Source organism: Primulina huaijiensis, chromosome 6, assembly GCF_012295235.1.
Source record: "Primulina huaijiensis isolate GDHJ02 chromosome 6, ASM1229523v2, whole genome shotgun sequence".
NCBI lineage: Eukaryota > Viridiplantae > Streptophyta > Magnoliopsida > Lamiales > Gesneriaceae > Primulina > Primulina huaijiensis.
Window position 1 is genome coordinate 3429707 of NC_133311.1, and position 11265 is coordinate 3440971.

At 36.3% G+C, this 11265-nt stretch overlaps 1 protein-coding gene across 2 annotated transcripts; it reads left to right on the forward strand.

Annotated features, from left to right (window-relative positions):
• Window positions 1-6755: 6755 nt before the first annotated feature.
• Window positions 6756-11001, forward strand: LOC140979574 (vacuole membrane protein KMS1-like). Of its 2 annotated transcripts, none has more exons than XM_073445028.1 (8): window positions 6756-7047; window positions 8334-8545; window positions 8706-8784; window positions 9154-9456; window positions 9844-10001; window positions 10087-10203; window positions 10301-10480; window positions 10559-11001. In XM_073445028.1, exons 1-8 carry the CDS (start codon window positions 6984-6986, stop codon window positions 10748-10750), a joined length of 1305 nt encoding a protein of 434 aa, XP_073301129.1. In that variant the 5' UTR covers window positions 6756-6983; the 3' UTR covers window positions 10751-11001. The 2 variants fall into 2 exon arrangements, with proteins under 2 accessions (XP_073301129.1, XP_073301131.1); XM_073445030.1 differs by having other exon boundaries at window positions 8387-8545.
• The last annotated feature ends 264 nt before the right edge of the window (window positions 11002-11265 follow it).

The window sequence follows — 11265 nt, forward strand, 5'->3', positions numbered from 1 at the left end:
AAAAATTTCTAGTACTTTTTAAGCAAAACGATTAAGCAGACGTTTCAAGAGGTGTTGTTCGTTTTGGCATGAGAGGTAAGTTATCATCTCGATTCTTAGGCTCTTATGAAATCGTTGATCGTATTGGACTTACGCGTATCATTTGGATTTGCCACAATCGTTGTCTGGCATACACAATGTGTTTCATGTGTCTATGTTGCGCAAGTATGATCCCGATCCATCTCATGTGATTCAGTCTGACGAAGTTGAACTTGACCCTTCTCTATTGTGTACCGAGTATCCAGTTTTTATTCTAGATCGCAATGATAAATTTCTTTGTAATAAAGTTAAACAACTTGTGCAAGTTCAGTGGTCAAGGTATGATGTAGAAGAATCAATGTGAGAAATAGAAGATAAGTTGAGAGCGTTTTATCCATATCTGTTTGATTCTTAGTATTGTATTTTTGTTTTCGTATCGTGTGTAAGATGTATGTCTATAAACAGAAATTTCGAGGACAAAATTTGTTTTAAAGAGTGGAGAAATGTAAGGCCCTAAAATATATTATCCGGTAATTTGGCATAATTATAATAATTATCGAGTTGTAAATTAAAATAATTATTTATGCCAAATAAATTTAGACAGTGTGTTAAAAATATGTATTTTAGATTATCAGAATTAAAAGATATAAAATACATATAGAGTTTATATAACAAAGAGAGCAAAATAAATACAAATCGGGATAATTGAGCTTGAGTTACTATATTTAGTAACCAATTAATATTAAATGCATACATATACATACTCACGCACACCATTTAAAGAAAAAAGAAGAAGAGAAAAGAAGAAACCCATCTCATTCCCCAAACCATTCCCGCATCTGTCATAAAATCGTCGTATCTCCAACGTCCAAACTCGAAACTTAAAAATTCTTGAAGGGTTGTGTTCCTAATATCTTAAGCTTTGATTCAAGCCATAAATCGGAAATTTTGAACTAGGATCTAGCCAGATCGAAGCTGCTGTTCAAGGCTCTCTTTTACACAAATTCTGGTCCGGTTTAGGTGAGCTGTTTCGATTGTTGCTGCGATTTTTACAGCTGAATGTGTACAAATGACCTATATCAATATTTTTCTTTGTTTTGGCTCTCATTGACCACTAAAATAATCGAATTCTAGTTAGGAATGGATTTGATATAAATTTTCTACCAAAATGTGTCAAAACAGTATTCTGTTTTCGAGTATGGATGCAAACCTACTGTATTTTGGGCATACAACCTATGTGTACCGGGATTTTGGACTTTTGGTTCAAATGAAAGTTGTAGATCTATGAGTTATCTTTGAAATGAGACCAGAATCGTTTAAATCTATCAAGTATTGAGAAAGTTATGTGTTTTTTTGTGGAACTGCTCTACTACCAGAATCTGTCCGAGAACAAAATGAATATAGCAAGTTCAATGAAATTCTAGCTCAAACGATTGGGAATTTAAATACGATTTCAACTGGAAAAACTTATATAATTGATTTTCTTTCATTTCCAATTAGAGGATATTGATTTGAGTCAATATTAAGTGATATATGAATTTTATTCTCTTAAGTTCTAAATCTGGAACTGTAACATAATTTAGTTTCACGGTTTCTATTTTTGGGCATTTAGTCATTTCGAGATGATCAAACTTCTTGTTGATTTCTTCTGGTGAAAGGTGGTATTTTTCGGCTTATTGTTATGTGTTTTAGGCTGAGGAGCTTTAAAGTTGTTCATTAATCGTCTTTGTTTGTATATGTATGTTACAGTTCGGTAACATATAAAGGTAACACTTAAATTATGTTTTAAGCATATTTATGTGTTGTTATTGTTGTTTATGTGATTATGTGAATTGTTTGAGTTGTTAAATACCTTATTGAGTTATATGTTCAGTTATATGACATTTAGTATAGGGCATACTGTTATGACATACATCTTGAGACTTATCGTTTTTGTTGACCAGTTACTGTTATTCATTGTTTTTCGGTACTAGTTGTTGTATAACTTAGCATCAGGGTGTGGCTGATAGGCCTATATTGATACACCTGAGTCGTAGTTAAGATTAATCAATCTCGTTGTTAGTGTAGCCCTCGGGGTGAGCGCTGAGATTGTGATATCCAGTTCTAGTTGTTTGTGTCATTCCTATTATATATCGTTACAGCTATATGGAGGCCGAGTTGGGGGTGTTGATTAGCAAAGCCTAGCATACTTTGCATACTTTTCATGACGGTTTATCTGCATGACGACGTAGATTCCCTGTGTGTTGCTCGAGCATTATTCTTGTTGATCGTATCTTTCGTTTGGCTCCATTTACCCCTTTGATATTGAGCCATGTTCATGCATTTCACATTTCATCTACATATATATTTATGAATGATTTATATTATTGTTATGTTTGTTGAACTGTTTATACCGGAATCCTAACTTCAGTTGTTTACTGGGGGGCTGCTGTGGTTGCTTTTGGGCACCATGGTAGATCTCCCGAGTGGTTTTGCAGCACCAGGCGGAGGTTCCGCTTGCGGAGCTCGTGGTCGAGGTTGGATTATTTGGCTTTGGTTCGTCGGAGTCTCCCAACTAGCTATATTTATATATTTTGAGTTGTGGTCAGTTTTATGTCGTGTATATGTATAAGCATTTGGATTGATCGTTGCTAGTTTGGATTTAACTTCTTTTGTTTGTAAGCCTTGTCGGCTTATTTGAACTGTTGTCTGTGATATTTATGTATTGTGCCTGGCTGGAACTTGCATGTGTTTGTTTATACCGCAGTGTCGTCCTTGAGTCATTTTCCTTTTAAAGATATTTTAAATTTTTGGTATGTCTTATTTAAGAGAGATCATGCCAAAAATTTTTATGGCCCTGAGGTCCATTTTAAAGTATTTTAAATTATTTTTTCGCTGCATATCTAAATAAATCGTTATTTTTTTTTAATTAAAAGTAATTTAATTTATTGAGGCTGAAATAGAAAATTTTAATTATACACATAAATAATATATAATACAATAATTTATATATCATATTATATACATATTTACACACATATATTTATACATATATTATGTTTCAATGTCCCGCCTGTGGTACAGGCGCGACATTGAAAATTTTTGTAATATTTTTTAAAAAATTATTTACTCCGTCGATGTTAGCGATGAGACATATTAACCAAGGCAGTTGTGAGAAATTTTTTATTTAATTTTTATGTAGTTTGATCAAACATAAAAAAACATAATAATTTGATAAAAAATTTGAAAAAGTACTAAAATATGATAAAAAAATCCAAAATTATTAAATATATGTTGACAAATGATATCGATAAGATAAATTGATTATAAAAAAATGTATAGTTGAGAGAAATTTTTATGTAAAAATGTTAAAAAAATAATCTTTGATTTACAGTTGATTTTTGAGGTTAAGAAAATGTGTACAAATTGAGCCCTAAATATGGGAGCCGTTGGCCCAACGGTCATTTATTTTTTTTGAAATAAATTCTATTTCTGAACCAAATCCGCTAACGGGTTTGTCCCAGAATCAGAATCTGTTTAACCGGAACCTTCAATACATTAAATAGTGGATCGAATCATCTATTTCAGTCTCATTCCGCTCTTAACAGGTTCTGGTCGAACTCTGATTAAAAGCATAAGCGTGCACAATTACTTGATTTGCAGTCTTTTGCACGCACAATGAAATTTGTTGCTTTTACCTACCCACAATCGATTCACAGCCCTTAGATCTCTTTAAAATTTACATCTTTTGTTGTTTGATTCATTCACAAATAGGGATGACAATGGGACAGGGCATCTCTATTCCTGTCTTTGAATTCCATCCCCACCCTTATACTCGTCTCGATCCTCGCCTTTTTGGGTTGGGGGAATTCTCGAACCTGAAACTGCGGGGATCAACTTCCCATCTCCGTTTCAAAAATATTTTCTTGTAATTTATTGAATAAGATAAAGATCCTTAAATATTAATCAGCCAAAAAAGAAAATCTCCACGCTTCAAAACAAAGAAGGAAGGGGTAGAGAACAAGCAAAAGAGGTAATGAAATGTGCAGCATTATTTGCAGTTTGCCGCACATGTCTTAAGGTTGGGTTTCCCAGAAGAGACAGGAGACCTCGGATATCCGAAGCTAGGGTCCCAACGTAACTGTGATTCTCATCTCCACTTGTGACTGCATGCACATCGAAGAGAGAGTCTGAGGTGATAAGATGGATCTCAATGTTGTGTTCCCTAGAGATATTGACTCCAATTTGAATATCAAGAAGTTCAGCAAACGTAACCGATATGGGTTTCTCAATCTTTTTTCCAAAAGCAAGAATTGGTTGTCCCTCATGGTTTTGGATTATCCCACCTAGTACGAAGCTATTAGTACCTTCATTATAAGATGCATCAACGTCCAGTCGTAGAGTATTCACAAGAGAAGCAATCCAGGAATTCGGAGAGCATAATGGTTCATGGTCTGGAGCTAGCGACAGACCCTGGCGTGCCGCTTGGAAGTCTTCCAATAGGCTAGTGCACCACTCCACATTGATCGCAAGAGGGTACTCCTTACGGAGATGAGAAAGTCGAAGTCTCTCACTCCAAATAGCCCACGAACGCATCACAAAGACTTCATAATCTTTCTTAGTCAACTTATCTTTCATCCAGAGTGATATGTTTGAAGCATCCATATGTCAGGATTGTTTTAAGATGTGCCGAAAACCAGTTTCTTTCCAGCAATGCTTTATGGCCGAGCAGGTGAATAGAGCGTGGGTAGTGGAGTCGCGAGCATGATTACAGAGGGGACACGACCCAATGACTGGAACATGGTGAACCAATAAATTTACTTTGTGGGGATGATATTCTGCAAAACTCTCCACCAAAACACTCGGACCTTCGGAAGGATGTTAAGAGACCATAGAAACCGCCAGCCATCTTGAGTATGGTGGCAAGAGCTCGAAGGAGGAGAATCAAACAAACCGATCTCTGCCTTGTAGCCATTCCGTACTGAATATTTACCTTTCGGATCAAGAGCCCAAAACCAAAGATCTTCTTTTTGAGTTGGGGAGAGAGGAATAGATAACATGTCCTTGACTAGATGTGAAGAGAAAAGGTTATGGATGATGTCCTCTTTCCAATTCTCTCTGTCGATGAGAGAGCTAACTGTAGAGAAATTCTCAGAATTAGTTTGGAGAGGCACCCGGCTCAACGTCCCTGGAATCCAACGCTCCCCAAAGGTACCAATTTTCGAACCATCTACTACTTTCCAACATAAACCTTTTTCCAGCAGCGTCCTGCTCCATAACAACGATTGTCAGATGTAGGATGGGTTACTGCCAAGATCAGGTGCTTCCATGATATTAAGGTGTCGAAAGTACCGAGCTTTTAATACTCGAGCAAGCAAGGAGCCCAGATCAAGTAACAATACGCCAAACATGTTTGGCCAATAAAGCTTTATTGAAAGTCTCAAGATGGCGGAAGCCCAAGCCCCTCATGCACTTTGGTCGACAAAGAGCTCTCCAACTTTTTCAATGTAAGCGCCTCCTTCCTTGTTCCATTTCCCACCAGAAATTAGCGCATTCTCGTTAATAATATTATATTATTAATAAAATAATAATATTATAATTTTATTATTACTTTCGGGACGAGTTGGGAGATGAGAATAATAATTTCATATCCACCCCAATTTATTTCGGAGATTTTAAAAAATCTCCGAACCCGAATTCAAACCCGAAGAAATCGAGATATCACCGTCACCGTTTTGGATTTTTTTTCTTGAGACCCAAATCCGTTAGAAAATTGTAATCTCTACTCACAGACAATAATTCTTGCATCCCTTTTCGTTTGTAATCCTACGGTCTTGGATTGGTAGATACATTTCAGCTAGACTTGTCAAATTGGGTTAGGCCCGTCGGACCGGTCCGCCCCGCTATAAAAATTGAACGGGTTGGGTTGATAAAATAGTAACCCGTTTAGAGGCGTGCCAAATGGGTTGAGTCCGTATGGGTTGCAGGTCAAGACGGGTTGAGCCAAAACAGGGCGGGCTGGCCCGCCAAATTAGGATAAAATTTTATATTTTTAAGTTTTATATAAAAATTGAAATAAGTTTCATTTGCCTCCATGTCTTAGAACAAATATATTGATAATTTACTCTTAGAACAAATATATAAAGAAAATAAAAAGAGAGAAATTTATAAATATACATAAAGAAAACAAAAGGGAAGAATTCCTGTAAATTTTATTCATGAATTTTAAAATAATTTTTTTATGCCATAACAGTTGTTTGTGAATCCAAGAACGGTTTTGTTTGGAGTCCGACGAGTTGTAGCGAAATTTTGTGGACTATGTGTATTGTTGAAGACATGATATTTTTTAATTATGTGTATTGTTGAAGACATGATATTTTTTAAAATTTACAACCGTCTCTTTCCTCGACTTTATGTTCTCTTCCATCTCTCGATCTTCATGTTTAGTTTAAACACTTTACTTTTTATTGATTATGTTGTATTTTTTCTTAATTTCTTATTTCAATATTTTTAAGTATTTTATGAAATTATTTGACTGAAATATATTTTTTTTCTATATTTACTGCGATATTGTTTATCATTTTTTGCTTAAAAAAAAATAAGCGGGTCGGCCCGCCTAACCCGTGGCCCAAGATGAGTTGAGCTGGGTTAACCCTTTAAAGACCGGCTGAAATGAAGGGTTGACCCGCCCCACCCCGCCTAATGACGGGTTGCGACCGGTTGTGGGCTGGCGGCGTTTTTTGACATGTCTAATTTCAGCAAAACAATTGCACGCCTCGGGAAAGTGCGCTACCCCCAATCGATTCACACCCTCAGATCTCTCTAAAAAATTCCATCTTTTGTTGTATTCCTCACTCACGATCAGGATTTCTTCCATCCCTTTTCGTCTGCAATCCAACGGTCTTGGATTCGTATATACATTTCAGCAAAAAAATTGCACGCCTCGGGAAAGTGCGCGCGAGATGGCATGTGAAAGAGCATAAAAAATGGGATCCAAGAAAAAGTCGAAGTCCCGTAAGAGTTCTCGCGACAGGGGCGTGTTGATCTCTGGTAAGTGTTTTTATTTGATATTGGTCTTTAGTACTTAAATTTGATTTGGAATTTCTTTTTGTGAAAGGTGGGTTTGTGTTATGAGATGGGGGAAAAAATCAGTGTTGATTCGTCTGTATGTTGTGATGTTATGGGTGTTAATATTAATATGAAATTTCAATTGGATGTTGTGAATATGAGAGCTTTTTGTTTGGAAGGAGAATTATTTTTGTTGCAGAGGCTAACTGTTTATTAATAGTTTAGGCTTTTGCCAGTTTGGTTAGCATAGTGCCATAGTGTGTTTACTTTTGACTACGAGTACAGCAGTCATACGGGTTTTTACTTATTGCACGAGCATAGGCATGAACGTTATTAGGAGTCATTATCTAGGGATTCAAACCTATAGGGTTGGAGCATTTCTTTAGGAAGGTAGTTGCTTTTTGTGAATGTAGTATTGGGCTATTGGCATGTTGGTCAATGAAATGTGAGGCATCTCATAATCTGTTTTCTTGATTATCACGGATTTTAAACCTGAGGCAGTGAAAGAGTTTGATCATTTTGTGTGAAGATTGGTTAAAAAAGCCACCATCAGTTTTACTCTAGTGCATAGTTGTCAAAAATACTAAGCACGCTAAGACATAAATTCCCTTGGGGATGGGCTTGATGCCTAAATCGAGGCCGAAACATTTTTGGAGCGACTCCCGCTGAATAATAATGGTATTTACATGTTAGATGCGTGAGTTAAAAATATATTGCACAGCATCTGATATAAAATGTACGAGCCTTGAAATATCAACTAAACAAATTTTAGTATGCAAACAATATGAATGACCATAACATTGGATGCCATTTAAATTTGAAAATATGCAATCTTTTCATTTGAGGCACGCTTAAAATGCACCTTGGGTCATTAAGGTGAATCAAGATGTGTGCTTTAGCTCCGTGGTGTGCGCCTTATTCACTCTAGGTGCAAAGGCTGGGTCTTCGGCACGTTGAGCATAGAGGCACATCTCGCGGATTTTAAATAACGATGCAAACAACGGTCGTACTAGCTCCATTGGTGATTTTCATGTAAGATACCGTTCGGTACAAATGAGAAGATATTAAAGAATTATAAATGCTTGTTTTATTCAACATTTAACTCAAATTCTATGAATGATTAGAGTACAACATTCTGTTATTCATATATATTGATTTATCATTCATATGTTATACATCATTCCTTATCCAATCCCACGAACCAAATGATGCATGAGGGTTCCTATTTTATATTGCTTGGAAGTGAAAAAAACCGTGTTTTTCTGCAGGACTTCAGATAAAACATCAACATGATTTAGATAATTTGACTCTGACCTCGCAGCCATTCAAGACACTAAAACTTTTCAATTTGGCCGTCATACTATATCTCAAACGATCAGTTGCATATCTTCTATCCCATGGCGTATGGCTTATGCTATTGAGTACCTTACCTGTGATTTCTGGGGTACTGCTTGTGACTGTCGATGGTCCTCATGAGAAGGTAATGGAGTATTTGCTATGATAGTTTTGAATAATCGAACAGTGGTTAATCATGAATGATATGAATTTTCCCACATTTGTTTGTGTTAATTGTTTTGTTAGTGGTCGAAACATGTTAGGATATTCTTTATAAAACAGTGTTTCTTTAATCTAAAATGCAGCATGTCGAGGAAGTTATGAGATATATGCGATTTGGACTATGGTGGGTGGCTCTTGGTGTTGCATCCTCCATTGGACTTGGTAAGCAAAATCAGCTTGAATCAGCACGGTCATTCTAATAGTGATGTTCGATTAATCCTGGAAAAAAATTTATAGCTGATGAAGAGATACCATGAGAATGTCACTGAGGTGTTCACATTTTCTGCGTTTAATGTTGCGTGATCTTGCCTGTCAAATGGTCATTGTTTGTGGAATTCGTTAGCTCTTTGTGTTGAACATGCATCTGAATACATAAATCTTAAAATCAAAATAACTCTCTCAACAAAAAAAAGGGAAAAAAACCAGACTAACTATTTAACCTTTTAAAATTATGACAAAGTATATGCTTGCTGTATCAGGTTGCATCTTCCCCTGTTATTTTATTGAACTATTTCCTCTGTTTTCACATAGGATCAGGATTGCACACTTTTGTTCTGTATCTGGGACCTCATATTGCCTTGTTCACCATAAAAGTAATGCAATGTGGCCGAATAGACATCAAAAGTGCTCCATATGATACAATACAACTAAAAAGAAGCCCATCATGGCTTGGCAAGGACTGTGCTGAATTTGGACCCGCGATCTTTCAATCCTCAGATGGTATTATAAGGGTTCCTCTAGGCAGCATATTACCGCAGGTACAGTTGGAGGCCATGCTGTGGGGCCTTGGGACTGCTCTTGGCGAACTCCCCCCTTATTTCATTTCACGGGCTGGTAAGAGACATTTATTGTTTTATCTGTATCGTTGAGTAAATGCCTTTGTTGAGTCAGTTTTAAAGGAAACTATAGTTGTAAGAACAGGCGAGAGACATGATTCCTAGGATGATATAAACATTAAGTTACACGAGACGATTGAACAAAAGGTTATTCCTGTTTATTTCAAAATTCTCCAATCATGAATTCTACTACTATTCTTTACGCTATACTATCTGTTGCTTGGACAATATTAGTTATCTACTGTTGAACTATTTAGATGATGTTTCCATATTATTTTGATTCTGTCCTGAATCATGAAAATTCTTGTTACCATTTTATTGGAAGTTAGTTAATGCCTGGATTTATCAACTTAGGAACCTTACATATATCTTCTTCATGATACAGCAAGCTTATCAGGTAACAGAGTCGATGCTATGAAAGAATTGGATGCTTCCTCAACAGAAGATGGCGGGTTTATATCTGCACAGTTAAATCAAATCAAGCACTGGTTCTTATCACATGCTCAATATTTAAACTTTGTCACAATTTTGATTCTTGCTTCGGTCAGTGCCATTCCTCATTCTATTCCTTCTTGCATGAATAGGATTATTTTTTCACATTTTCCTTGTTATTACAAATAATTTTTAGGTACCAAATCCTTTATTTGATCTTGCCGGCATTATGTGTGGACAATTCGAAATTCCCTTCTTGGAGTTCTTTCTCGCAACAATGATAGGCAAAGCGATCATTAAGACTCACATCCAGGTCGGTAACTGACCTGAAGTTTTAAGGGTTTTTTCCACATCTTGAACCGGAAATATTTACATGAATATTATCTCACCATACATCAATTTGTCTGCAGACGGTTTTTATAATTTCTGTATGCAACAATCAACTTCTTGACTGGATCGAGAACGAACTAATTTGGGTTCTTAGCCTCATACCTGGTTTCAACTCTATCTCACCCGACCTAACTGCCAAGCTTCACTCTATGAAAGCCAAGTACTTGGCCACCAAACCCCATGTCCCTTCAAATATCGAGGTACCAAACATTTCAAGATTCATGTGTCTATCGGTATATATCTCCATTCTTATAGTATATAATTAATTAATATATCAGCTTAAAAAGTGGGATTTTTCACTGGCTTTCATCTGGAATACGGTGGTTTGGTTCATGCTAATGAACTTCTTTGTCAAGATTGTTAACGCAACTGCACAACGATATCTAAAGAAACAGCAAGATGAGGAAATTGCTGCATTAAGGAACAAGTCACCCAAGTATTCTGATGACTCTGATAGTTCATCTAGATGAACCTCTCTTTCTAAATTATTTCGTGTCTTTCCTTTCAACTCTAAGTCAAGAATACAGGTGTTAGAAATCTGGGCGTCTGCAATGACCCTTGGAACCCCCTCGGAAAACACATGAATTTGTAAGGGTTTTTCTGCGAGGAATTTGCAGAAAGAACTGAAATTGATCGAATTGTTTATTCTGTGTAACATCAGGGGACGCATTATTTTTTTCACTCAAGTGAATTTATACCATTGCTTACAGTTGAATATGAACACTTGGTTTTTGGCTTGTCAAGCCTTTTTTTTCTTTTTGAAACCCACCATTTTCTTTGTTACTGATTTTGTACTCAACGTTATGCCTGCAAACCAAAATCTCAAAATCAGAAAACAGATTTGGTATGGTTCGATCCGGCTTGGTGAAAAAACCGTAGTTGATCGGCTGGTTCGAAATCTATTTCGCTGTCGACAACAAGATGTTTTCTTGCATATTTGGTGATATGTAAGTATGCATTTCATTTGTGGCATTCATTATCAATG

Bases quoted from the DNA above. Each gene is read 5' to 3' on its own strand.
- LOC140979574 (XM_073445028.1), top strand. From the start codon at position 6,984: ATGGGATCCAAGAAAAAGTCGAAGTCCCGTAAGAGTTCTCGCGACAGG. The intron at 9,457-9,843 runs GTAAGAGACATT...TTCATGATACAG, and splicing joins TTATTTCATTTCACGGGCTG to CAAGCTTATCAGGTAACAGA. The intron at 10,204-10,300 runs GTCGGTAACTGA...ATTTGTCTGCAG, and splicing joins TCATTAAGACTCACATCCAG to ACGGTTTTTATAATTTCTGT.